This window comes from Cervus elaphus, chromosome 10 (genome assembly GCF_910594005.1).
Source record: "Cervus elaphus chromosome 10, mCerEla1.1, whole genome shotgun sequence".
Lineage (NCBI taxonomy): Eukaryota > Metazoa > Chordata > Mammalia > Artiodactyla > Cervidae > Cervus > Cervus elaphus.
The window spans coordinates 17,472,900-17,500,819 of NC_057824.1; the positions used below are offsets into that span (position 1 = coordinate 17,472,900).

The 27,920-nt window shown below is 44.6% G+C and overlaps 2 protein-coding genes, 1 non-coding gene and 1 pseudogene across 6 annotated transcripts; all 4 read left to right on the forward strand.

The window, feature by feature from the left end:
- The first annotated feature begins 7,955 nt into the window (after positions 1-7,955).
- On the forward strand, positions 7,956-9,495 carry LOC122702106 (annotated as a pseudogene).
- Positions 9,496-13,151: 3,656 nt separating this feature from the next.
- On the forward strand, positions 13,152-17,026 carry LOC122702139 (olfactory receptor 1F1-like). The gene is made up of 3 exons (XM_043915631.1): positions 13,152-13,178; positions 14,177-15,094; positions 16,988-17,026. Exons 1-3 carry the CDS (start codon positions 13,152-13,154, stop codon positions 17,024-17,026), a joined length of 984 nt encoding a protein of 327 aa, XP_043771566.1.
- Positions 17,027-18,454: 1,428 nt separating this feature from the next.
- On the forward strand, positions 18,455-18,570 carry LOC122702377. The gene has a single exon (XR_006343237.1). It is a non-coding gene; the product is annotated as a U5 spliceosomal RNA (small nuclear RNA).
- A 322-nt stretch (positions 18,571-18,892) lies between these two features.
- On the forward strand, positions 18,893-27,163 carry LOC122701314 (olfactory receptor 1F1-like). 4 transcript variants are annotated; one of them, XM_043914125.1, is made up of 3 exons: positions 18,893-19,004; positions 24,574-24,680; positions 25,449-27,163. In XM_043914125.1, exon 3 carries the CDS (start codon positions 25,458-25,460, stop codon positions 26,394-26,396), a length of 939 nt encoding a protein of 312 aa, XP_043770060.1. In that variant the 5' UTR covers positions 18,893-19,004; positions 24,574-24,680; positions 25,449-25,457; the 3' UTR covers positions 26,397-27,163. The 4 variants fall into 4 exon arrangements, with proteins under 4 accessions (XP_043770060.1, XP_043770058.1, XP_043770057.1 ...); XM_043914123.1 differs by lacking the exon at positions 24,574-24,680 and having other exon boundaries at positions 18,901-19,304; XM_043914122.1 differs by lacking the exon at positions 24,574-24,680 and having other exon boundaries at positions 18,903-19,004.
- The last annotated feature ends 757 nt before the right edge of the window (positions 27,164-27,920 follow it).

Consider the following 27,920-nt stretch of genomic DNA (forward strand, 5'->3'; position numbering starts at 1 on the left):
TAGATGTTGAATTTTGTCAAAGGCTTTTTCTGCATCTATTGAGATAATCATATGGTTTTTCTCTTTCAATTTGTTAATGTGGTGTATTACATTGATTGATTTGCGGATATTAAAGAATCCTTGCATTCCTGGGATAAAGCCCACTTGGTCATGGTGTATGATTTTTTTAATATGTTGTTGGATTCTGTTTGCTAGAATTTTGTTAAGGATTTTTGCATCTATGTTCATCAGTGATATTGGCCTGTAGTTTTCTTTTTTTGTGGCATCTTTGTCTGGTTTTGGAATTAGGGTGATGGTGGCCTCATAGAATGAGTTTGGAAGTTTACCTTCTTCTGCAATTTTCTGGAAGAGTTTGAGTAAGATAGGTGTTAGCTCTTCTCTAAATTTTTGGTAGAATTCAGCAGTGAAGCCATCTGGTCCTGGGCTTTTGTTTGCTGGAAGATTTCTGATTACAGTTTCGATATCCTTGCTTGTGATGGGTCTGTTAAAATATTCTATTTCTTCCTGGTTCAGTTTTGGAAAGTTATACTTTTCTAAGAACTTGTCCATTTCTTCCAAGTTGTCCATTTTATTGGCATAGAGCTGCTGGTAGTAGTCTCTTATGATCCTTTGTATTTCAGTGTTGTCTGTTGTGATCTCTCCATTTTAGTTTCTAATTTTGTTAATTTGGTTCTTCTCCCTTTGTTTCTTAATGAGTCTTGCTAATGGTTTGTCAATTTTGTTTATTTTTTCAAAAAACCAGCTTTTAGCTTTGTTGATTTTTGCTATGGTCTCTTTAGTTTCTTTTGCATTTATTTCTGCCCTAATTTTTAAGATGTCTTTCTTTCTACTAACCCTGGGGTTCTTCATTTCTTCCTTCTCTAGTTGCTTTAGGTGTAGAGTTAGGTTATTTATTTGACTTTTTTCTTGTTTCTTGAGGTAGGCCTGTAATGCTATGAACCTTCCCTTTAGCACTGCCTTTACAGTGTCCCATAGGTTTTGGGTTGTTGTGTTTTCATTTTCATTCATTTCTATGCATATTTTGATTTCTTTTTTGATTTCTTCTATGATTTGTTGGTTATTCAGAAGCGTGTTATTTAGCCTCCATATGTTTGAATTTTTAATAGTTTTCTTCCTGTAATTGAGATCTAATCTTACTGCACTGTGGTCAGAAAAGATGACTGGAATGATTTCATTTTTTTTGAAGTTACCAAGACTAGATTTATGGCCCAGGATGTGATCTATTCTGGAGAAGGTTCTGTGTGCACTTGAGAAAAAGGTGAAGTTGATTGTTTTGGGGTGAAACATCCTATAGATGTCAATTAGGTCTAGCTGGTCCATTGTGTCATTTAAAGTTTGTGTTTCCTTGTTGATTTTCTGTTTAGTTGATCTATCCATAGTTGTGAGTGGGGTATTAAAGTCTCCCACTATTATTGTGTTACTGTTAATTTCCTCTTTCATACTCGTTAGCGTTTGCCTTACATATTGCGGTGCTCCTATGTTGGGTGCATATATATTTATAATTGTTATATCTTCTTCTTGGACTGATCCTTTGATCATTATGTAGTGTCCTTCTTTGTCTCTTTTCACAGCCTTTATTTGAAAGTCTATTTTATCTGATATGAGTATTGCGACTCTTGCTTTCTTTTGGTCTCCGTTTGCGTGAAATATTTTTTTCCAGCCCTTCACTTTTAGTCTGTATGTGTCCCTTGTTTTGAGGTGGGTCTCTTGTAGACAGCATATATAGGGGTCTTGTTTCTGTATCCATTCAGCCAGTCTTTGTCTTTTGGTTGGGGCATTCAACCCATTTACATTTAAGGTAATTATTGATAGGTATGGTCCCGTTGCCATTTACTTTGTTGTTTTGGGTTCACGTTTATACAACCTTTCTGTGTTTCCTATCTAGAGAAGATCCTTTAGCATTTGTTGAAGAGCTGGTTTGGTGGTGCTGAGTTCTCTCAGCTTTTGCTTGTCTGTAAAGCTTTTGAATTCTCCTTCATATCTGAATGAGATCCTTGCTGGGTACAGTAATCCAGGTTGTAGGTTATTCTCTTTCATTACTTTAAGTGTGTCCTGCCATTCCCTTCTTGCCTGAAGGGTTTCTATTGATAGATCAGCTGTTATCCTTATGGGAATCCCTTTGTGTGTTATTTGTTGTTTCTCCCTTGCTGCTTTTAATATTTGTTCTTTGTGTTTGATCTTTGTTAATTTGATTAATATGTGTCTTGGGGTGTTTCGCCTTGGGTTTATCCTGTTTGGGACTCTCTGGGTTTCTTGGACTTGGGTGGCTATTTCCTTCCCCATTTTAGGGAAGTTTTCAGCTATTATCTCCTCGAGTATCTTCTCATGGCCTTTCTTTTTGTCTTCTTCTTCTGGGACTCCTATGATCCGAATGTTGGGGCATTTCACATTGTCCCAGAGGTCCCTGAGGTTGTTCTCATTTCTTTTGATTCTTTTTTCTTTTTTCCTCTCTGCTTCATTTATTTCCACCATTTTATCTTCTACCTCACTTATCCTATCTTCTGTCTCCGTTATTCTACTCTTGGTTCCCTCCAGAGTGTTTTTGATCTCATTTATTGCATTATTTATTTTTAATTGACTCTTTTTTATTTCTTCTAGGTCCTTGTTAAACATTTCTTGCATCTTCTCAATCTTTGTCTCCAGGCTATTTATCTGTAACTCCATTTTGTTTTCAAGATTTTGGATCATTTTTATTATCATTATTCTAAATTCTTTTTCAGGTAGATTCCCTATCTCCTCCTCTTTTGTTTGACTTGGTGGGCATTTTTCATGTTCCTTTACCTGTTGGGTATTTCTCTGCCGTTTCATCTTGTTTAGATTGCTGTGTCTGGAGTGGGCTTTCTGTATTCTGGTGGTCTGAGGTTCCTTTTTATTGTGGAGGTTTCACCCAGTGGGTGGGGTTGGACGATTGGTTTGTCAAGGTTTCCTGGTTAGGGAAGCTTGAGTCAGTGTTCTGATGCGTGGAACTGGATTTCTTCTCTCTGAAGTGCAATGGAGTGTCCAGTAATGAGTTTTGAGATGGGTCTATGTGTTAGGTGTGACTTTGGGCAGCCTGTATGTTGACACTCAGGTCTATGTTCCTGCGTTGCTAAAGAATTTGCGTGGTATGTCTTGTTCTGGAGCTTATTGGCTCTTGGGTGGTGGTTGGTTTCAGTGTAGGTATGGAGGCTTTTGGATGGTCTCTTATTACTTAATGTTTTGTTTAGTCAGGATTTTCCTGGTGTTCTCAGGATTTGGGCTTAAGTCTCCTGCCTCTGGATTTCAGTTTTATTCTTCCAGTAGTCTCAAGACTTCTTCAATTATACAGCACTGATAATAAAACTTCTAGGTTAATGGTGAAAAGATTCTCCACCGTGAGGGGTTCTTCCAACCAGAGAGGTTCACAGGGTTACATGAAAAAGAGGAGAGGGAGGAGGGAGATAGAGATGAGCAGGAGGAGAAAAAGGGGGACTCAAGAGGAGACAGACAGATCTACACAGTTATCTGTTCCCAAAGTATTCTCTGTAGCCCAGACACCCACAAAGATTCACAGAATTGGATTGGGAAGAGAAGGGGAAAGGAGGAAATAGAGGTGTTCTGAGGTAGAAAACGGAGAGTCAAAAGTGGGAGAGAGTAATCAACACACTCCTGAATAAAAATGGGAACTGAATATTGGATTCTTAAATGTCTAAAATTTATATCACATACTGAAAAACAAAGATTAAAAATCTAGCATAGATGTTAGACTCTTTATTTTATGTTTTTTGACTTTAAAATACAATATTTAAAAACAAAAACAAAAACACAAAAAAATTAGAAATATATATGAAGTTTGGTTTAAAAATAGGGCTTCTGTTTTTTTGCAAGGTTATAGTGAAATGAAAATGAAAATTAAGGAATAATAGAGGAGTAATAGAGGACTTTATAAGGAAATAAGAGAGAAAAACAAGAAAAAGAAAAAAACAAACAAAAAAATTTTTTCCCTAATTAAAAAAAATCATAAAAATATATGAAAATGAAAGTTAAGGAGTAATGGGGGCATAATAGGGAATTTTAAAAGAAAATAAAAGAAAAAAATACAAAAGAAAAGAAAAGAATTTTTTTTAATTAAAAAAAAAGTAAAAATATATCTAGGAATTTCTCTGGAGCTGTTGTGGTCAGTGTGGGTTCAGTTCGGTTTCAGATAGCTCCTCGTTCCAGCTTACACTTCTCAATCTATAGGCCCCTTCTGGTGTAGTCGGTGTTACCTACAGGGATTTTAATCTGTTGCACCGGTCCCTTCTGAAGCGGTTCCCTTTGTTTATTTGGCTTCTGTTTGCAGTCTCTTCAGTGTCTAATTTCCGCCCTGACACAGGCAGGTGGAGGTGATCTCTTATTTAGGTTCGCTAGTTCAGTCCTGCCATGGGGAGGGCGGGGCGCTGCAGACAGATATCGCTGTGTGTGGGGAACACTCACCGTGTTCCGGCCACACTGGGTTTGTCCCCGCTCATGGGTGTCTGTGCTTTCCCCGTCTACACTGCTCAGGCTCCCAGCTGCTCTATATGGAGCGTGCCCTGCACTGCGTGCGGCTCCAGTCTTCGGGCACCCCATAAAGCGTTGACTCCGTAGCGCCTGCGTTTTGTGCCTTCCCTGGTCCGAGCAGCTCAGGCAGCCAGGAGCTTGACGAGCGCATTCTTCCCGGTTCGGCGCGCCCTCTCCCCTCGGCCCCAGCCTCAGTTTCTGCGCGCGCTGGTCGTGTGCGCGTGCGCCCTGTGTTTAGCCGCGACCCTCCCGGTGGATGTCGACCATCCAGAATCTCAGGAAGTCTTTAGATAGAAACTGGAGGCCTGTTTGCAGTGTGGGGAGGGGATGCCGTCTCCGGGCCGAGTTTGCCCCTTTCCCCTCCCCCCTGCCTCTTACCTCCGGCGGGGATGGGCCGGTCCACCGCAGGCTAGCTCTTCTCTGGAGTTTCTCAGTCCCTTTGTTTTGCGAACGGTTGGCAGTGTGTTCGGGCTGGTTAATTTTCTCTCTCTCTCTTGCTATTGCACAGTTTTAAACTCCCTCTGATTGCCCTCAGGGCACTCAGGCCCGGTCCTTACCCTAAGCAATGCCACCCGCTCCTCTCCGTTTCGCCCCCACTTGCTGGTGGTGGATGCGGGCATCTGGGGTACTTTTCTGCTGGGAGTTGCTTTTAGGCACGTAATCTGTGGATTTTATTTAATTTTTCCTCCCAGTTAAGTTGCCCTCCGAGATTTGAAAACTTCCCCCAGGCCCGCCAGTGCGAGGGTTTCCTGCTGTTTGGAAACTTTCTCTATTAAGACTCCCTTCCCGGGTCGGGTCTCCGTCCCTAACTCTTCTGTCTCTCTTTTTATCTTTTATATTTTGTCCTACCTCCTTTTGAAGACAATGCCCTGCTTTTCTGGGCACCTGATGTCCTCTGCTAGCGATCAGAAGTTGTTTTGTGAAATTTGCTCAGCGTTCAATTGTTCTTTTGATGAATTTGTAGGGGAGAAAGTGGTCTCCCCGTCCTATTCCTCCGCCATCTTAGAAATCCTCTTGCCTTAACTTTTAATTTAAACATTCTTGCTTGAGAAGGAGTTTAAAATTTTCCCCATTTAAAAATCACTTTTGTTACTTGACAGGTAATACCTACATACTATGGAACATAAAAAAATCACTAAGAAGAAGATCAAAATAACTTGTAAATTTGCTGCTCCAAGATAACTTTTTTACACATAAATGTATTACATAAATGTAGCTTTATGTTTTTTTATTACACATAAATGTATTATTTATGTATTACACATAAATGTAGCTTTAGAAAAGTTGGCTGCACTTTTCTCATTTGTGTTCTCATTTTTCACCTCCTTCTTCCCATGTCAGTAAAAGTCTTAGAAATTTGATTTTAATGGCCATATAATATTTTGTCCACTCGTGGATGCAATTTATTTATTCCTTGACTCTGGACAGTGTAAAGTGTCTCTGTGCTATAAATAACTGTATACTTCCTGGTGTAGAAATCTTTGTGTTCCTTAGTGTCAGTCAGCATACATACCTATTGCCCCAGCTCGGAGTAAAAATTAAGGTCATCATTCCTTTATTTCTTCATTATTTCTGCCCCACCCCACCTGATAAAACTATCAGGAAGTCCAGTACCTCTCTCTTGGTGTCAGAGCATCTCAGAAATTCACTCAAAGGAGTCAGTCATTCTTGCTTTCTGCTGCCAGGTGGAGAGAGAGAACCGGAAGTTGGACCCACCCAAGGCAATGATTGTGTAAGATGCTAGAACCCAGTGTAGCTACTGAACCTTGATCTTGTTTGATCTCCTGGAGGCCTGTTTTGCTGCAGCATTGATGCTCAAGACTCACTTCCCTTTGGGGGTCCACCTCTGGCCTCGGGTCATAGCTATTGGAGGTCAAGTTTATTTTATCCTCCATAAAATTCTGACTCTGCTCCATGGTGGCTCCATACACGGCAGCTCCCAGCTCCACTGTGTCAAACCAGCTCTGCCCGTGAACACCCAGCTCAGATTTACCCTTCTACCTTTGAGATTCTTGCTGGATCCTTGGAGTCTTTTTTATGTGGAATGGACTTCAATCAGGTTTCTTCTACATCATAGCTGTATCTGTGAAACAGGATTCAAATACGTGTATATGAAGATGATAATATTTGGATATTGATTGATTTGTAAAGTAATGAACATTTTAACTATTGTCTCTATAATATTTGGATGTTGATTGATCTGTAAAGTAATAAACATTTCAACTATTTTCTCTCTGTACGTTAATAGATTTTACCTTTTGATTTGATGCTGGGTTATGGAGGGCATGGAACTTCATGAATGTTATACATTCATCATAGATTTTATCTGTTAGTAACTGAAAGATCGTTTTTCTCTTTAATACTTTTTTTCATCTTAAAGCAGGCTTTAGTTAATATTAAAATCACATCTCTACTTCCTTTCAGCTTGTGTTGATTCATTCTCTCAGACTTTCTAAAATAGTTGACTTGATGAAGGGTTCTTTCCCTGTGTCAGTATCTTTTTTTTTTTTAAGCTTCTAGTACACTAGAGAAAATTAGAATATAATTCTCTACTTAGAATAGTCAATGCTGAATGTCTCCATCTCCCATTCACTGTTAAAAATAAAGGAAACAGACTTCCCTGGTAATCCAGTAATTAAAAATCCACCTGCCAATGCAGGGGACATGGCTTCCATCCCTGGTCCAGGAAGATTCCACACCTTCCGCGGGGCAACTAAGCCTGTTGCCACAACCCCTGATGCCTGCACTCTGGAGCCCAGACTCTGAAACAAGAGAAGCCGTGGCGATGAGAAGCCTTGCAACTAGGGAGTAGCTCCTGCTCTCCACAGCTAGAGAAAGTCCCCGTGCAGCAAGGAAGACCCAGTTCAGTGAAAAATAAATAAATAAATTTATTAAAAAGAAACATGAGTATAAAATTAATACATGCTTTGTAAGACACAGTTCTCCATGTGTTTATTGCTTTTCTGCAGATTTTGTGACTAGAGACATTCATTTCTTTTGTTCTAGACCATTTCTTCAAGGATGTTTCTTTTTTTCTTTTTTTTTAATTTGGCTGTTCCCGGCCCTAGCTGAAGCATGTGGGATCAAGTTCCCTGACCAGGGATTGAACCCTGGCCCCCTGCATTGGGAGCACAGAGTCTTAGCCACTAGACCACCAGGGAAGTCCCAAGGATGTTTCTATAATGAACAGCACTGGAAGATAGAAACGGTGTGTCTTTCCAGAGCAAAGGGCAGATTTTTCACCATCCAGGGTAATAAATGTATTCTTCTGGGGCAAAGTTCAGCCAGGCTTATTCCCAATGACAAGGTCTGATTTCTTAAGCTTGAGGAATCCTCTCCTGTAACACATCCATTGTGTATGCAGGTGCTACTTGTCCTTATTCACATCATTCTGTGAGAATCAGGAATTAGGAACTGGTGTAAATGCAGGTACTCTGGAGAGCTGCTCCGGCCGCGGCCCTGGGAACTGGAGGAGCCGCGACTCAGCAGGCATGACTGGAGAGGGAAGTCCTAATGGTGCTAGAATGGTGCTGCAGTGGCAGAAGACTGCTCACGAGTGAGGTCTGGAAGAACAACAGGGAAGACATTCATCATTTGCTCCAAAGTGTGCAAGTCAAATCCCGGGGAGAATCATGATAATCCTGATCACTGAGCAGCTACAGAAGCAGACTCTGGATGAGCTGAAATGCACACGCCTCATCATCAGTCTGCCTTTGCCTGATCATGCAGACATCTCCGACTGTGGGAACCCTCTTCAGCGTGTGTCTGGAGGTGCTTCCTGGAGGGGCCTGCCCCACCGTTCCTGAGCCGAGTTCCAGGATAGCCTCACAACCTCAGCTACCATCCCTCAGGCTTGAGCCTGCACCTCAGACCACCCAGCCCGGGAAGTTCCCCACAGGAGCAGTCCCTCTCCCAAGCCCTAAGCCCTGAGCCCCCAGACCCAGAAAAGCTTCCTGTGCCCCCTCCCCTCCATCTGAGAGGCACTGCCGCTCACTCTCAGAGCCCGTGGACCTGTCTCGCTGGCAGCCAGCATGGCGGCCCGCCCCCTCCAAGCTGTGGACTCCCATCAAGCACCGGGGCAGTGGTGGAGGGCGTGGGCCGCATGTGCCTCACCAGAGCCCCCGGAAGCGGGTCTCCAGCCTCAGGTTCCTCCAAGCTCCCAGTGCCTCTTCTCAATGTGCCCCAGCCCACAGACCCTTCAGCCCCCCTTTTTTCAGCCTGGCCCTAGCCCAAGATTCCTCTCATCCCTCTGCCGCCTCCCCGCAAAGTGGCTCCTGGGAGAGTGATGCTGGGTCCCTGTCACTTTGCCCACCCCAACGCCGCGTCTCCCTGTCACCCAGCCTGGGCCCACAGGCAAGCCGCTTCTTGCCCTCTGCCCGGAGCTCCCCTGCATCCTCCCCAGAGCTGCCCTGGCAACCTCGAGGCCTGCGCAATCTTCCTCGAAGCCTCTCAGTGTGATCTTGATGCCCGCAAAGCTGGGGTCAAGCAGCGCCACGAGGAGGACCCTCGGCGGCTGCGGCCTTCCTCGGACTTCAACAAGATGAATCAGAAACCATACTCAGGAGGTCTCTGTCTCCAAGAAACAGCCGGGAAGGCAGCAGTATCTCTCCACCATGGTTCATGGCCTGCAGCCCCCCACCCCTCTCTGCTTCCTGCAGCCCCGTTGGGGGTTCCTCCCAGGTGCTGAGTGAAAGCGAAGAGGAAGAGGAGGGGGCCGTGCGGTGGGGGCGGCAGGCGCTGAGCAAGCAGACACTGTGCCAGCAGGACTTTGGGGACCTGGACTTGAATGTGATTGAGGAGAACTAAAACTGAGAGGCTACTTCCTGGGGCTACACAGACTGACTCTCTTATGGCTACTAACAAGTGTCGAGGTCCCAAGGCCAGGGGCCCAGCCTGGGAATGGGGGTGAATGGAGGGCTCCGACTCAGGGCAGCTGGAAATCTTCTCGCTCCAGGAAGCTCGACCATGCTGAGAGACTGGCCGGGACAAGATAAACGGAGCTGATGGCGGGAGGGACAGCACCAGAGCAGACCCTTCTTCCCATGGCGGCCTTGAGTATGAGTATCCCTGCCACCGAGAAAGCAATGGGCAGGGACGGAAGGGGTCTGCTGACCCCAGCTCGGGGAATTTCACTAGCCCCTTTGCTTCAAAGGGCACTTGTGTCTTAGAATTTGGCCAGGGTAGGGGGTTCATTCAGCCTCCTTGGAGAAATTGTGTGAGAGTGTGTGAGTGCATGAGAGTGCTCGAGGAAAGGTGCGTTTGGGGAGCCTTAGGGAAGGAAGGCAGTTGCTCCCTAACAGCAGAGCACCACAGTACTCCCAGGATCTTGGGTTTTCACGGGACAGCAGGCTTGTTATAGGAGCCGGGGTTCTGAGGAGCTCTGGAAGCAAGCTTGTAATCTGTTAGCAACAGTGGCTCTGCAAAGGATTCTATTTGGGGGTCCTCAACTAATGGTCTTTTCCTCAGGCCCACACCTCCTCCAGATAGATCTAGTATTGGCTGGAGAGAGTGCTGCATATTGATTCTGAGCTGGCTTTTGTTTTCTCATCAGATTGCCAAGGCTGGATACAACTTGCCTGTCTCTCTCACTAAGTAGATGCAAGCACATGTGGGCAATTAAGGCAGGGCTGAAGGGCTCCATCTCTTTCTTTCCCTCCCTACTGATGGGACCTCTTTTCCCTCTTACTTTCTGCCCTTTGAGGGTCGAGAAGAAGGACGGAAGCCCCTGTGTGGAGGCTGACCTGCAGCAGAAGTAGTGTTCAGTCCCCAGCAGGCATAGGTGAGTGCACCCCAGCACTGCCCTTTGGAAGCAGACTGTAGAGAAACTTGTTATAAGATCCAGGCCTAGCCATTTTTTCTGAGTTGGTTGAGAAAGAGGAAGGGGATGTCAGCATTTACTAGTTTGCTTGTCTTCCACTCCTGCCAGGAAATATTTATTTGCCTCTAATTGGCCCTTAGAGACCTCAGAGAGGTTGAGGCTCACTGAGGGATTGGCTGAAGATGTGTAAAGCAGACTCTGAGAAGCAGCTGGGAGTTTGCTGTTGCTGGATTGAATTCTTTTATTGTTTCACACCCACAACTTGGGCCCAGGCAACAGGTCTCAGTGGCCACACTGATGGGTTTAAGGATTTCAGAAGCTCTATAGAGCTGGCTCCAGGGGAGATACATATTGAAGCTGCCACCATAATGGCTTTTGAGGCTTTGTCCAGCTTTGCTTAGACCCTGCAGGACCAAATTGGACCTGCCCGTCCTGTTTATTGGAAGAAGGGCATTTTCCCAGGGTTTTGTAGGAACCAACTGCTCATGTGAGGGAAGAGGACCTGTGTGTTTTCTTCTTTATGGAATTGAACCTTTGGTTTTCTGGGTCTCCCACATGTTGGATAGGAGCATCAGTGAGGCCCTAGCATCCTTGCCTCCACTCCTGAGGAGATGGCTATGTCTTCTTCAGCCTCCTGCCTTTAGAGGTTCTACCCCTCCAGGACTCCTTCCCTTCACCTGCTAGTTAGCACGAGTTACCAGTGAGCTACCAGGTCTGTAGGGGCCTGAGAGAGGTTCTCTGGAGAATCCAAGGAAACTGTGAGCCCAAGAGTTGCCCCTCCTTGGTTTTATCCCTCCCTTGGCTGTTCTCCCTCTTTAGTCCATAATTTCCCTGGTGCCAGCTTCTTTTCCTCCTGGGGCATCCTCATCCCTGGGCTCTCTGCTGCAGATTGTGCCAGCTTACAATAGGCCACTGGTAATGTCAGGGGGTTCTCTGCAGGCCCAAAGCTGAAGAAGTGAGGGCAATAATTTCTGCCTCCACTCTGGCTTCCTCAAAGCCCTAGGGTACCATCCCTAAGGGAGAAGGTCTATAGATGCCATATTTGAATTCCATTACTTTAAGATCTGGAAAGTTAAACTAGCTGGAGCTATTGTTTTGCTTCCTAATCTAAGTACCTGTGGTCCTTGGACAAGCCTTTTCGAGAAGTGGTTTATTTTGCTTTACATGGTAGATCTATTCCAACAGTTCTGTATAAACCAAATGCTATTTTTCAAAGCATTTGGGCTGCTGACCATTTAAAAGCAGCCTGTAATTGCTTCTTTTGTAAAGCAAGCAACCTCCCTCTACTTTAGCTGTTTTGAAAATTTGGATTTTCACATATTGGGCTTACCCAGAGTGGAACACACCTCTGCAGTGGTTGACCCTGGGTAGACATCTGCATCTGTGTTGTGTGTGTGGTGTGGCTGATCAGCAGGTGAGCATTCCTGCGTGTGTGAGTGAAGCCACTCCCAGGCTGGCGCTCTCCTCCTGTGCCCGGTGATGCCCACTGGCAGCTCAGCTGCCCTTCACTCCCACCTGCTGCCAAAGTCCCTGTGCTAATGGGATTACAAATACAAAAAGTGGAAAAAAATTTTTCATAAACTTTGTTTTATATTTTTAAAAAAATCCATAAGTCTGTGTGTGTTAAACATGAGGTCCTGCCTCTGTGGCTGTGTTTGAAAAAATAAAGTTTTATTAGAATAAAAAAAAAATGCAGGTACTCTGGCTCCTGCTCCTGCTGGGAGTAACACAGGCATGCTTCATTCTGTTGTGCCACATTGTTACTGCACTTTTTTTTTTTTTTAACAAATTGAAAGTTGGTGGCAACTCTGTGTCAAACTGCCATCTCCCCACAAACATGTGCTCACTTTGTGTCTCTGTCCTACTTTGGTAATTTTTGCAATATGTGAAACGTTTTCATTATTATGATGGTTTTATAGTGACATATCATCAGTAATCTTTGATGTTACTACTGCAAAAGATTCTGACTCTCTGAAGACTCAGATAATGGTTAGCACTTCTTTGGCAAAAAAAAAAAAAAAAGTATTTTTAAAGTAAGGTATGGGGCTTCCCTGGTGGTTCAGTGGTAAAGAATCTGCCTGCCAATGAAGGAGACACAGTTTGATCCCTGAACTGGGAAGATCCCACATGCTGCGGAGCAACTAAGCCTGTGCGTCGCGACCACTGCGCCTCTGCTCTAGAGCGCATGCTCTGCAACAAGAGAAGCCCCCGCAGTGAGAAGCTGCACACCGCAACTAGAGAGTGGCCCCCACTTGCTCCAACTAGAAAAAAGCCCACACAGCAACGAAGACCAAGCGCAGTCGAAAATTAATAAATGTATAAAAAATTTTTTTAATAAAGTAAGGTATGTACATTTTTTTAAAGACACAATGGCACTGCATACTTAATAACTGTCTTGCCTACTATTTGGCCCCTTGTACCAAACAATGATGGTAAAAAGTATTATCTAAGGTTTAGATGTCACTCTTGGGTCAAAACTTGAAGATATTAGAAATGAAGCCAGCACTATGGTGATAAATCCCAGACAAAATTCCCTGGGACCTCAGACCTGGGACCTGGCTGATCTGGGCTTGTGCCTGTAGATGGAGAGATTCAGTTATTAAGTCCTTGTTCTTCTCTCTAATGAGGCTCTTCGGGAATTTGGTCCCAATGGCTGTGAAGTTCTTACAAACACCTGCTCTGTGATTGCCCCAAATATTTTTCCTGCACAGGGGACTAGGACCATGAACCCCTGCTCCTCACTCACAGTACCTGCCTGTGTTTCCAAGACATTCTAACCCTCACAATGGATAGAAGCACTGATGACCCCTTATCCAGACGTGAAGAACGCTTGATGGCAATAAGCACCAACCTCCCCCAGGTAAGAATACAGCAGTGAAGACATTGATATCTATTAAGACAGGAAATTTTTAAAGGAACCTCCTCTGCTATGTCTTCCAGATACAGGAAGTTAATAGTAGGAGGTGATGAGTCCATCAGGTGTCACTCAAGATGAACCCAGTAATGATCAACCGTTCCTCTTGTTTCTTTAAGAGCCATGTATGAGTTAGGTGGGTAGGGGAAGAACTGAAGCATTTATGCAGAGACCATATAGTCGGAGAGTCATGCTGTGTAGAAGCTTGCCCGTTTTTCAGATTTTTAAATAAAAATTTCGTCAATTATGCCTCAATAAATCCTCAATAAAGTGCAGGGAGAAAGTAATGGTATTTTCATGATAGTGATACACCATCAGCTGATTGCTCATCAGCTTCCCTGGTGCCTCAGTGGTAAAGAATCTGCCTGGCAATGCCTGCCAATGCAGGAGATGCGGGTTGGATCCCTGGTTCGGGGAAGATCCCCTGGAGGAGGAAATGGCAATCCACTCAAGTATTCCTGCCTAGAGAATTCCATGGATTGAGGAGCCTGGCGAGCGATAGTCCATGGGGTCGCAAAGAGCTGGACACGGCTTAGCGGCTAAACAAGCAGCTGGTTGTTCTATTCACGGCTCTTCAGACCAGTCAGCAAAGACTGTCATTCCCCAAAGCAGCCACACGAGGGCGACCCTAAAGTTTTAGGCGCTCAGTGGTGTCCTACTCTTTGCGACCCCGTGGACTGTAGCCCGTCAGGCTCCTCTGTCCATGGGATTCTAATAACATAAGAATCAGTGAGTCCAAAAAAAAAAAAAAAAAAAATCAGTGAGTCCAATATGGAAAACATCAGAACTGAGTGTTGGAGATCGGGAGCGTAGGTGGGGTGGACACAACGGAAGTAGCAAATCTATTAACTGATTTGCAAATGTGATCCTGCCTGGAGCCTGATTTCGCAGCTATTGACCTTCCTTGTCTGGGTTTCTGATTTCGCTGTTCTCTGTTCACCCAGATTCAGCCTATAAGAGGGGCAAACCAGTCGCGAGTCTCTGAGTTCCTCCTCCTGGGGCTCTCCAGGCAGCCCCAGCAGCAGCAGCTCCTCTTCCTGCTCTTCCTCACCATGTACCTGGCCACGGTCCTGGGAAACCTGCTCATCCTCCTGGCCATCAGCGTGGACTCCCGCCTCCACGCCCCCATGTACTTCTTCCTCTGCAACCTGTCCTTTGTGGACACCTGCTTCTCCTCCACCACTGTCCCCAAGGTGCTGGCCAACCATGTACTTGGGAGCCAGACCATCTCCTTCTCTGGCTGCCTCATGCAGATGTATTTTCTCTTTGAGTTTGCTGACGTGGACAATTTCCTCCTGGCTGTGATGGCCTATGACCGCTTTGTGGCTGTATGCCACCCCTTACACTACTCAGCAAAGATGACCCACCAGCTCTGTGCCCTGCTGGTCACTGGGTCGTGGATCATCGCCAGCTTGAATGCTCTGTTGCACACCCTGCTGATGGCTCGACTCTCCTTCTGTGCAGACAATGCCATCCCCCACTTCTTCTGTGATGTGACTCCCCTCCTCAAACTCTCCTGCTCTGACACACACCTCAATGAGCTGATGATACTGACTGAGGGTGCCCTGATCATGATCACCCCCTTCGTTTGCATCCTGGCTTCATATGTCCTTATCACCTGTGCTGTCCTGAGGATCCCATCCACAAAGGGGAGATGGAAAGCCTTCTCCACCTGTGGCTCCCACCTGGCTGTGGTTTCCCTCTTCTACGGCACCATCATTGCTGTGTATTTCAACCCTTTGTCCTCCCACTCGTCAGAGAAGGACACTGCAGCTACTGTGATGTACACAGTGGTGACCCCCATGCTGAATCCTTTCATCTACAGCCTGAGGAACAGGGACTTGAAAAGGGCCTTGCAAAAAGTGATTGGCAGGAAAGCATGCTCTTCTTGATGATGGTACCATAGATCTTTCATTGGCAGTTGTGTAAATCTTTGCCAATTCACTGAAATGTAGCAATCTGTCAGTGTCTACAAAGAACTCAGAATAAAGAAATACTCTCAGCCGATACTTGTCAATGACCTGGGACTTAAGTACAACCCTTTGAACAGGTTATTTGCATTTACTTCTAGTTACTGTATTTTAAATTACTTTGCATAAAGGTCAAGTTTTCCTTTCTAAGTGATCACTTTAAAAAGTTACACATAACAAATATTTTTTCATTTCCCTTCTGGAAATGTTCTCAGAAACCACTATTGGTTTTCAATCTTGGATGTATGATATTATCAGCTGTGAAGTTTTGAAAGTATGTATACTAATGCTGGACTAAACCTTTACCAATTAAATTAATATCTTTGTGTTTGGACTTGGACATTAGTAATTCCCCCACCTAAAGTTTCCCTAGGGGTTCTAATGCACTTTAAAAAAAAGTTTTATTTATTTAGTTTTTGGCTGTGGTTGGTCTTCCTTACTGTGGTTGGGCTTTCTCTAGTTGTGGCGAGCAGGGGCTACTCTTTGTTGTGGTGTGTGGACTTCTCACTGCAGTGGCTTCTCTTGCTGCAGAGCTGAGGCTCTAGGTGTGCTGGCTCAGTAGTTGTGGCACATGAGCTTTGTTGCTCTGTGGCATGTGGGATCTTTCTGGACCAGCAATCAAACCATTGTCCCTTGCTTGAAGGTGTATTCTTAACCACTAGACCGCCAGGGAACCCCAATGTACTTTCTCAGTTGGCAGTCAGCTATAGTGACTGGAGTGATGCATTTACCAAGCACCATCTGGATTGCTGACAATAAGCAACCTAAGGATCCCCAGGATTGCTGCAGCCACAGAAGGTAGAATGAATTCTCCCTCAGAACCTCCAGAAGTAATCAACCTTGCCAACACCTGGATTTTGGACTTCTAGGCTCCAGAGCTGTGAGATAAATTTCTGTTGTTTAAAGCCATCTAGTTTGTGGCACTTTGTTACGGCAGCCCTTGGAATCTAATATGGTATCCCCACAGAATTGCTTGCCTTTTCCTGTACAACCGTCTTCTGCAGTTTTTTGCATTCTTCTTGGGTCTTCCATTCTGGCAATAAGGATTGGGTCATCTTTTTTGAAATTGTGAAGAAGTAAGAAATTTATGCACGTTTTGGTGTTGCACTCCAAAGTGCAAAAATTGCAGCCATTGTGTATAATGAGTGCTTAGTGAAGACGGAATGGCATTTCATTTGTACACTCAGCATTGGGCACTGGGTCTGGTTCATGTAAAGTGTAGCATGTTTCATGAAGAATGAGTAAGTAGCTTAAATCAATTTCCTTGAAGTAATTATTTTGTGTTTTTCTTCTCATGCTCCCTACCTCAGTTAGACTGTATCTTCATGAGTGCAAGGACCAGGGTTTTTTTTGTTTTTTTTTCCAATTGGCATGTAGTGGTTGCTCTACAATTATTATTTGCCTGAATAAATGATTATATGACTGAATCAGTATGGGGAAGTCACTGGAGAGGTAGATGAGAAAGTTTCCTGAAGGAGTTGATGGGCTTGACTCAGACTGCCACCACCTTTCAAGCATTAGGGAAGCCTATATACATGTTTTATTGTAGTTTTTAATGGTTAATTTTTTCCAAAACCTTTTTACAAAAATTAAGCCTCTTGTCCTGTTTCTGTAATTTTTCACTTCTCTCCTGGAGCCCCCACCATCCTCTCTCCTGACTCCCTCATTTCCCTTCAAAAGGCCCAAGAACTTCTGCAGAAACTGTGCTTAGCCTCTTCCCTTGCTGTCAGTACACTACTGCCTTCTCCCCCCCCTTATTCACAGTTTCACTTTCTGCAGTTTTAGTTATTCACGGTCAACTGTGGTTTGAAAAATATTAAATGAAAAATTCCAGAAATAAACAATTCATACGTTCTCAGTTTCACACGATTATGAGTAGCCTGATGGAATTTAATGCCGCCTCTGCTCTGTCCAGCTCAGGACATGAATTATCTTTTCCTCCAGCACATCCGGAGAAGGAAATGGCAACCCACTCCAGTACTCTTGCCTGGAAACTCCCATGGAGGGAGGAGCCTGGTAGGCTCCGGTCCATGGGGTCGCTAAGGGTCGGACACGACCGAGCGACTTCATTTTCACTTTTCACTTTCATGCATTGGAGAAGGAAATGGCAACCCACTCCAGTGTTCTTGCCTGGAGAATCCCAGGGACGGGGGAGCCTGGTGGGCTGCCATCTATGGGGTTGCACAGAGTCAACACGACTGAAGTGACTTAGCAGCAGCAGCAGCAGCAGCAGCCAGCACATCGTGACTGTTAGTCACTTAGCAGTTCTCTGGGTTTTCAGGTCAACTGTCATGGTATTGCAGTGCTTGTGTTCAAATCACCCCTTATTTTACTTATTAACAGCCTCAAAGCACAAGAGTAGTGATTCTGGAAATTCAGATTCGCCAAAGAGAAGCCATAAAGTGCTTCTTTTAAGTAAAAAGATGGAAGTTTTCAACCTGATAAGGAAAGGATGAAAAAGGATGCTGAGATTGCTAAGATCTATGGTAACAATCTTTTTTGAAATTGTGAAGAAGAAATTTGTGCAAGTTTTGCTGTTGCACTCCAAAGTGCAAAAATTACAGCCATTGTGTGTAATGAGTGCTTAGTTAAGACGGAATGGCATTTCATTTGTACATGATATTTTGAGAGAGGCAATATTCACATAATTTTATTACAGTGTGTGGTTAGTTGCTCAGGCATGTTGGACTCTGCGAGCCGGTGGACTATAGACTGCCAGGTTCCTCTGTCAATGGAATTTTTCAGGCAACAATACTGGAGTGGGTTGCCATTTCCTTCTCCATTTATTACAGTATATCATAATAATTGTTCTATTTTATTAATTTTTATTGTTAATGTCTTATTGTGCCTACTTTATAAGTTAAACTGTATCACAATTATGTTAGTACAAGAAAAAACACTATATATAGGGTTCGGTAGATCCATAGTTTCAGGTATTCACTGGGGGTCTTGGCTCATACCCCACAAGGACAAGGGGGAGATCACTGTAATTACTGAACAGAATCAGCTTCACCACTTTAACTAATGTCTGGTTGGTGTGTATATTTGCCACTGTTTAGTGGACTCAAACATCAATAATATTTTCAAAATCTAGTTCATTTCCTATCTTGGTTTCAAGAGAGAATTGCCATCATAGATAGTTTCTCTTGATCAACGGAAGCTCTAAAGTATTTACTGATCTTGTCTTTAAACTTTGATAGTTTGTTCCAAGACTTTTTTGCATTAATTTTGCTTTGAAACAACACTGCATCGATACTCTGGTTTCTTTTCAGATCATATAACTCTTTCGCCTTTTATTAAAGATGTCTGTGGAGAAGAACAATTCTGGGTTTTTACCCAACTTTTTGAGGCCCTGCACTTGCAAGGCTAAAAAAACATAAGGAATCAACAAAAACCCCACTGCAGTGAAATATGCTTTAAGGACGTTAAGCTTTTGGGGGGTCCCGGGAACTTTGCCTCTGCAGCCCCCCACCCCGCCTTGGTGTAAGGCGGCTGCGGCCCTTTAGAGGACGTCCCTACGCGCGACCCTCAGGCGCATGCGCAGCGCAGGAGGCGCGGACACGGCGGGACTTCTTCCCGGAAGCACTGAACAGGCCCTCGACTGGGCCCGTCAGAGGCTACGTGGACCGGCTTGCCTTGCCCCGCCCCTTGCCGCTCCGCACCCAAATGTTCCTGCCCAATTAGAAAGGCGGGAGGCGGAGTCTCAGCTCTGCGCGGTCTCCTTGGGAAAGTGCGACCGATTCTTTCACCGGAAGTACCGCGGGCTGGAACCTCCGGTGTGGAGCGGATGTTCAGCGATGTAGTAAGTGGTTCTGCCTTGACCCCAAAATGCTGTAAAGAGGCCCTCTGGGGTTGGTACCTGCCAAATCTGGGCAACTGGCGGATCCCATGAGCCTTCCACACGTCACCTAGTCCCGGTCCTGCTCCATCTCTCTGGCGTTCCCGGTTAGGATGGGTCACGAGGTGTTCAGGTTTCCTGTCTCCTGCTGCCAGAGCCCGAAATTCTAGGAAGTCAACGCCTGAGTTCCAATCTGGATGTCCTTTCAAAAGGCGAGGTGGACTGGGAAGCCAGCACCGCAAAAACCGATGTACCCTATTCAGGGTAAGGGCTCCTTTTACTCCATTGCTGAGGGCTTGCTACTGCCCAGTGTGATTCGAGGACCCGGCGTCACTGCCTGGGTGATTGTTAGGAATGCCTAAGCTCAGGCTCCATCCCAGACTTCCTGTCAGAAGCTTCACTTTATAAACATTCTAGATGATTTCTGTGCACGTTAATGTTTGAGAATCGCTGCCTTCGATTTCCCGAGATTTCTAGTCTAGGAGGCAGTGTTGATGTCTACAATTGCTTCTGCAGTCGATGGCCTCTACTGCAGATCTAAAGGAAATGTTAAGATTTGAGCCTGGTAAGTCAGCCTCAGGATCTTTATGACATCCCAGGCATCACCTACTACTTAATTAAGATGACATAAGGAAAGTGATGGTGAGGGGTGATATAAATAGACAACTTATGGTGAGCATGCTTATTTGGGAATGTGCAGAAGCACTCAGGAAAGGGAAACTGATGTACAGGAGGACGTGCTTACTCAGCCTGAGGTCGAAAGACTGATAGCATATGTGTTAGGGATGAATGAATGTATTCATCAACTTGGCATCCCACCAACATCGTTTCTAACCAAGGAACTCACTTTATAATAAAAGGAATGTGGCAGCCAGTTTTCAGGATAGTCCTGGGCAATCCTAGTCTTGTGTAATCTCTTCACACAGTGAATTGGGCTGATATATCTCCAAATGTATTTGGGCTTCTGTAACAAAATCATGGACTGGGTAGCTTGTACATAACAAATTTATTTGGGGAACTTCCCTGGTGGTTCAGTGGTTAAGACTCCACAAGCTCTCAATGCAGGGTGCTGGGGTTCAATCCCTGGTCAGGGAACTAGATCCCACATGCTGCAACTAAGAGTTCAAATGCCTCAACCGACCCCACATAATGAAGTTAAGATCTGGTGCAACCAATACATTTCTTTTAAACAAAATTTATTTTTCACAGTTCTGGAGGCTAGAAAGTCTAAAATCAAGATGCTGGCACATTTGTTGTGTGGTGAGAGCACACTTCCTGGGTCATAGATGGCAGTTCTACCACTTATGGTGGAAGGGACAAGGGAGCCGTCTGAGGCCTCTTAGAAGGGTACTGATCCCCTTGGGGAAGCCTTGCCCTCATGAGCTAATCACCTTCCAAAGGCTCCATCACCTGGGGATTAGGATTTCACTATACAAATTTTGCTGGGACACAAACATTTGGTCTGTAGCACTGTGTGAGTTATAGGGTATTATGGAAATGATGCTGGGTGACTTCCAGAGCTCAGTCATTAAAGATACTGTGGCTTCTATGCTGCTGTCTTGAATCACTTGCTCAGGGGGAAACGAGCTCCTCTGTTGCAAGGACATACCAAGTTATCTCCCTAGAGAACTCCACAGGAGGAACTGAGGCTTCCTGCCAATAGCAATGTGTGAGCGAGCCATCTTGGACACTCATCCTCCACCATAGTCAAGCTTTCAGATGACTGAGCGCCTGCAGATAACTGCAGTCTCACGAGAGGCCCTGCTCCTGAACCATTCTGCTAAACCATTACCGGATTCATGACCTATAGGAACTGTGTGATATAAATGTTTATTGTTTTAAGTTGCAAAGTTTTGGTATAACTTGTTACTTGACAACAGATAACTAACACAAAGGATAAGGCTGGTGTCCATAGGATTCTTTGGTGTTTACTTCTACACCATTACCAGGAACAGTTGACCTTAGGAATAGAGAAATGGTCTTTTAAAGACTCAATTTTGATCCCAGTTGAGGTGACCAGGTGGCTTGGTGGTAAAGAACCTGCCTGCCAATGCAGGAGACATGGGTTCAATTCCTGGGTTGGGGAGATTTTTTGGAAGAGGAAATGGCAACCCACTCGAGTATTCTTGCCTGGAAAATTCTATGGACAGAGGAGCCAGGCAGGCTGCAGCCCATGGGGATGGAAAGTCATGTCCAGCTCGACTGAGCACACAGATTACCCTGTAAGAGTAGGGTGCTATTTTATAGAATACAGTATAAGTTTCATACCAGTGGACAATATATGCTAAACTTTCTCCCAGGTAGCAATTTATGGGGCAAGGAAACAAGAGGTAGAAGTAGGCAGCACTTTTTGTAATACCTCATGATGTACTTGGAACAATTTGCTTTTTACCCCAGCAGTACTGGGCTCTGAAGAGACTTTCTGCTGGCCAATTTGGGCTCCTTTTGCTACTGGATAAACTGAACAAAAGGAGATTCTAATATTGTTATGAGTTTGACTATCTATGGAAAGTAGTTTTTCTGCTGCAGAGTGGTAGCAGAGAGGATTATGGGTGGAAAGATCTCCCTGAGAGATTCTGGAATTGCCATGTCCTGTGATGAGAGTTAATAAAAGACTAGGAGAGTCTTATATGGGCAAGATCATAAGAAGGTCAGACCTCTCAGACATGAGAATTTAGGTTACTATTCAGATTTTTTTTTAAACTTTGAGTAGCTGAGATGCTGGCTAAAGATAAAGGGAACATGAATTCGATTGTGGATAAGGGAGACTTCCCAAGTGGGTCACTGGTTAAGAATCCCCCTGCCAATGCAGGAGGCATGAGTTCAATCCCTGGACCGGGAAGACTTCATTTGCCACGGAACAACTAAGCTGGTTTGCCACGACTACTGAAGCCCACACTTTAGAACCTGTGCTCCATAACAAGAGAAGCCACCGCAACAGGAAGCCAGTGCACTGCAACTAGAGAGTAGTCCCCGCTTGCAGCAACGAAGACCCAGCCCAGTCAAAAAAATAAACATAAATAAATAATAAATAAATAAATAAATTTTAAAGATTGTGGATAAAGGAAACTATTGATATCAAGTAATCATTCAAGGCTACTTATGGAAATGAATATTATATCATTCAGTCATATTTCTTTCTGTTTATATTTATCTCTTGAGCTAGTTAGCTTTCTTCTTTTCTCTCCCTCCTGTTTTACATGTATGTAGGATATGCAGATATTGCTTAGCTTTCAAATTTGATTCAGAAATTATAGAAAGTCATAATGGGATCATGATTGGAGAAGGGAAGATCTTAGTTTGGCTCCTGGATACAGTAACTCATGTTCTTCTGTGGTGAGAAGGATACTTTTATTATGTTAGACCAGAGAATTTCTCTACTGAAGGTAAGTAGGTGAGAGGAGTGTGTGTTAATATACAGCTGGGAGGATGGATTCCGATGGGAGTTTATCTTACTTCTTTGGCTTCCCAACTTCTGTGACCCCTTCCAAAGCTTAAGTAATAATACCTACTGTGTCATTCTGGTGGGGAAGAAAAGCCTACTTCTTCCTGTGTCACAGGAAATTCTGAATCACTTCTATCCCAGCCCTCTAGGAGCTAAGCTGTGGGCACGTGCGGACCCATTAGATATCCTGAGTCAGCCTTTGACACAAAGGGAGCAAGGAGGAGATTTTTCTAGCAGTGGCAGCTATTGCAGCAAAGAGGGATTGCTGGGCAACCGCGCTTCTGGTGGCAACTTGTGCCCAGGGCTAGCTGTGTCAGAGTCATGAGCTGTGAGGTTTATGCTGGGATAACCCGCTAATCCAGCCTGTGCTATGGATGATCTGGGCCATTCTAGCTGCCATGTGACCTCCTGAGCCTGCTTCTCCAGTTGCTCTGTGTTTTTAAATAAGAATGATCAGTTTCAAGAGATCTTTTTCTGCTTAATTGGCGAGACTCTGTTATTTTCACCTAAGAACTGTGAGTGAGGCCACAGTACTCAACCATCAGAAAAGGACTTGAGGGACTTCCCTGGTGGTCCGGTGGCTAAGACTTCAAATGCAGGGGGCTCAGGTCAGGGAACTAGATCCCACATGCTGCAACTAAGACGGGGCATAGCCACATAAACAAATATTAGGGGCTTCCTGGGTAGCGCTACTGGTAAAGAACCTGCCTGCCAAGGGAGGTTTGACCCCTGGGTCCGGAAGATGCCCTGGGATGTGCTGTGCTTAGTCGCTCAGTCTTGTCCGACTCTTTGCAACCTCATGGACTGTAGGCTGCCAGGATCCTCTGCCATGGGGATTCTCCAGGAAAGAATACTGCAGTGGGTTGCCGTGCCCTCCAGGGGATCTTCCCAACCCAGGGATCAGACCCAGGTCTCCCTCATTGGAGGCAGATTCTTTACCATCTGAGCCACCAGGGAATTCCCTGGAGTAGGGAATGGCAACCTGCTGTAGTTGTATTGCCTGGAGAATCCCATGGACAGAGGAGCCTAATGGGCTACAGTCCATGAGGTCACAAAGAGTTGGACACAACTGAGCACACACAAAGAAAGACATATTTAAACAAAGAAATATTAAAAAAAAAAAAAGGAAAGGTCTTGAACTCTGAACAGGGTGGCCACTAATATTCTCTCCAGCTCATTGCTGTTCCTGTGTGCTTTTTTAGTTTTTTGGTTTTTTTGCTTTTCTGCATAGATTGTTGCTTCTCCATCTATGAGGCAGACAGGAGAGAGTTGCAAGGTTCTGGATTTCTCCATCCAGACCAAGTCATGCTGGGAATGACCCACAGGTCCTTGGCATCAGTGCAAAATTCCCAAATCCATCACGAATCCTCACTGGGAGGAGATGGTGGACTCTAAATTAGGCTGCTGGAGCCCACGCTCCTGTGAGTATGGATTGATGACCATCCCCAGCAAAGGGTGGTCCACTGGGAAGACATCCCCACAGAAGTCTGTTCTAGGAGCCTGGGGTTTCTCCATCATGGGACGTTGTGCTCTCTGCTACATCTCTCCCTCCAGGCTGATCCTTTACATCAGATGCTTTATGGGAAGAAGCACAACTCTCCCCTACCTCAGCTTCCCTATCTGCAAATACACCACTAGGTCTACACAGTAAATGACCCGATATTAGATAAAGAAGAGGCTCACTCAGATAACACTGCAATAACCCCACTTGCTGAGCTAAGAAGAAGACCTTTTAATAGCTGAATTGTCAAATACATAAGCATGAGCCCAGATCAGCAAGGTGATGAAATTGGAAATTACAGAGGATTTTCCCTGGGACTCCTCTCCACCCAGACAGCTTTATCTTCCAGTTCTGATCCTGAGGTTAGATCATATACTTTGTTTTCATTGTGGTCTCATAGGGACCAGGAAACAGGTGGGACAATTACTTTCTGCTTGTCTCTAATAAGGCTCTCAGGGAATCTGGTCCCAATGGCCATGGAGGCTACTGTAAAAAAACCATCTCTGACCAACCCTCCCCCGCTCCAAAAAACATCCTTCCTGCACAGAAAGCTGAGGTCATGAACACTCTGCTTCTCACCTGCTCAGGACCTACCTATCCTTCCAAGCCTTTCCAAACCTTGTAATAAAGAGGAACCCTGGCCAGTTCCTCAGAGGTGAAGCACACTTGATGGCAACAGCACAAGCTTTTCCAGGTAAGATGGTAACAGTCAACATTTCTTTCTCTTTTGGGTTGTGCTGTGTAGCATGTGGGATCTTAGTAGTGGGAGCTCAGAATCTTAACCAATGGACCATCAGGCAAGTCTAAATATTTCTTTATTAATGGGTGAAGTTTTTGGAAGGACCTCCTTCGTTAAATCTTCCAAATCCAGGGAATAGTAGCTGTCCTCAGCTGGAGCTTGAGATAAACCCAATACCAACCGTTTCTCTTCTCTCTACGAACTACTAAGTAGGAGAAAGACTGGGAATCTTAATAGAGACACACATAACGGCAGGGGAGGGCTGTGCATTATTTTTATGTTATATTTGATATAATTTAAAAAAATGAATCCAATGGGACCAGTATCATCTAGGACTGGGAGTTGGAAGTTGAGGGTGTGGCGGGTAGGGGCAGATTCTGACTGAGCAACTCTGCGTGCATGGAGTCACTTCAATCATGCCCGACTCTTTGTGACCCCATGGACAATAGCCCAGGCTTCTCTGTCCATTGTATTCTCCAGGCAAGAATACTGGAGTGGGTTGCCGTTTCCTCCTCCAGGGGATCTTGCCAACCCAGGGATTGAACCTGCTTCTCTTATGTCTCCTGCATTGGCAGGTGGGTTCTTTACCACTAGTGCCACTTGGGAAGCCTTTGAGCAACCTTAGAGGGTTTATTAGCATAACTATGGCTGGAGCTTTGATTATTGCACCCAAAGCATTAGCTTCTAGGTTTCTGACCTCTGCTTCTCATCTCTGCATCTTAGTCCGGCCCCATGGGAGAGGCGAACCAGTCGAGAGTCTCTGAGTTCCTCCTCCTGGGGCTCTCCAGGCAGCCCCAGCAGCAGCAGCTCCTCTTCCTGCTCTTCCTCACCATGTACCTGGCCACGGTCCTGGGAAACCTGCTCATCCTCCTGGCCATCAGTGTGGACTCCCGCCTCCACGTCCCCATGTACTTCTTCCTCTGCAACCTGTCCTTTGTGGACACCTGCTTCTCCTCCACCACTGTCCCCAAGGTGCTGGCCAACCACCTACTCGGGAGACAGACCATCTCTTTCTCTGGGTGTCTCACGCAGATGTACTTTGTTTTCATGTTCATGGACATAGACAATTTCCTCCTGGCTGTGATGGCCTATGACCGCTTTGTGGCTGTATGCCACCCCTTACACTACTCAGCAAAGATGACCCCCCAGCTCTGTGCCTTGCTGGTCACTGGATCGTGGGTCACTGCCAGTCTGGATATGCTCCTGCACACCCTGCTGATGGCTCGACTCTCCTTCTGTGCAGACAATGCCATCCCCCACTTCTTCTGTGATGTGACTCCCCTCCTCAAACTCTCCTGCTCTGACACACACCTCAATGAGCTGATGATTCTAATTGAAGCAGGGCCGATAATGATCGCTCCATTTATTTGCATCCTGGTATCATATGTCCTTATCACCTGTGCTGTCCTGAGAGTCCCATCCACAAAGGGGAGATGGAAAGCCTTCTCCACCTGTGGCTCCCACCTGGCTGTGGTATTCCTCTTCTATAGCACCATCATATTTCTGTATTTCAACCCTTTGTCCTCCCACGCAGCTGAGACAGATGTAGCAGCTGCTGTGATGTTCTCTGTGGTGACGCCCATGCTGAACCCCTTCATCTACAGCCTGAGAAACCAGGACATAAAAAAGGCTCTTGGAAAAGTGGTTGCTATTAAATTTTTTTCTGTTTAGTAATCAAATGGGCTAAGAAAATCTCAGAGGGAACTAATTTCTAAGAAAATTCTATTTTTGTTTTTTTATTATGCAAAACTTAAAATTTGTCTTTTAATCTTGATACTAGAAACCTATATCCTGATCTTCCATTTATATTTTATAATAGTCTTTCTAAGTTTCTGAATAGTCTCCACAAATTTTATTTTCCTTTCCTTTTGTATTTCCATCAGGTTGCTCTAGCAAAATAAACATGCTAATCACCCTGTTACTGAATTAAAACATAAAGGAAGCTTTACTATTTAAAAGTACAAGTTTATATTTTGAAAATGATTGCAGAAAATAAAACATTAAGAAATAGATGAAACTAGTTAAAACATCACTGAGAAGGATGCTCTCGATTGTGAGGGACAAAGACAAAAAATAGGGCAGTTCCCCTTAATTTCACAGAGCTAAGATGATATCTTTTATGAAAATGGACAGAAGTTGAATCCAAGGCAATTTCTGTTTATAATAATGATTTTTGTATATTCTTTGTAATTGTGTATTGGTATTTTTGCCTAAAGGGATAAGTGGTAGCATTTTCCATTTTTAGTCTATATATCCAAGAATTATTTGTAATAAGAGGGACAATACCTGTTCTTCCAAAGTCTGAAAGAAATCCCCAACCTTTGCTCCATGTATTTTTGTGCTCTATTAGATACAGTCATATTTATCTGTTTTATATGTTTGTTTTATCCTTTTATCATTATAAGATATCCCTTTTATCTAGAGTAACATTTTGTCTAATATTGTAACCATTCAGGTCTTCTGTGGTTTCTGTTTGCATGACATCTTTGCAACCTTCTTTCAATTCAATGTGTCTTTAAATCCAGAGTGTGTACCCTGTAGACAACATATACTTTGATCATGTTTTTTAATCCAGTTTAATGATCTCTGACTTTTGGTTGAATTTTTAACCCACTCACTTTTTTTTTTATGGCTGTACTGGGAAGCATGTGGGATCTGTTTCCTGACTAGGGATCGAACTCGTGCCACCTGCGTTGAAAGCACAGTTTTAATCACTTGACTGCCAGCGAAGTCCTCCATTCACTTGTAACACTAATATCTACCACTTAACTTTGTTTTCTTGTGCCTTTTTTGTCTTTCCTGCTCTCTTTTGCATTTATTCTGTATTTTCTAATGTAGCATTTTAACACCAGTAATTCTTTTTACTATATTTTTTGGGGGTGTTTTTTTAGTGGTTGCTCCAGGTTTAACTGATCATCAGTGTCAGATTTATTTTAGCTTCAGTTTCAGTTCAGTCGCCCAGTCGTGTCCGACTCTTTGCGACCCCATGAATCGCAGCACGCCAGGCCTCCCTGTCCATCACAAACTCCCAGAGTTTACTCAAACTCATGCCCATCAAGTCGGTGATGCCATCCAGCCATCTCCTCCTCTGTCGTCCCCTTCTCCTCCTGCCCCCAATCCCTCCCAGCATCAGGGTCTTTTCCAATGAGTCAACTCTTTACATGAGGTGGCCAAAGTATTGGAGTTTCAGCTTCA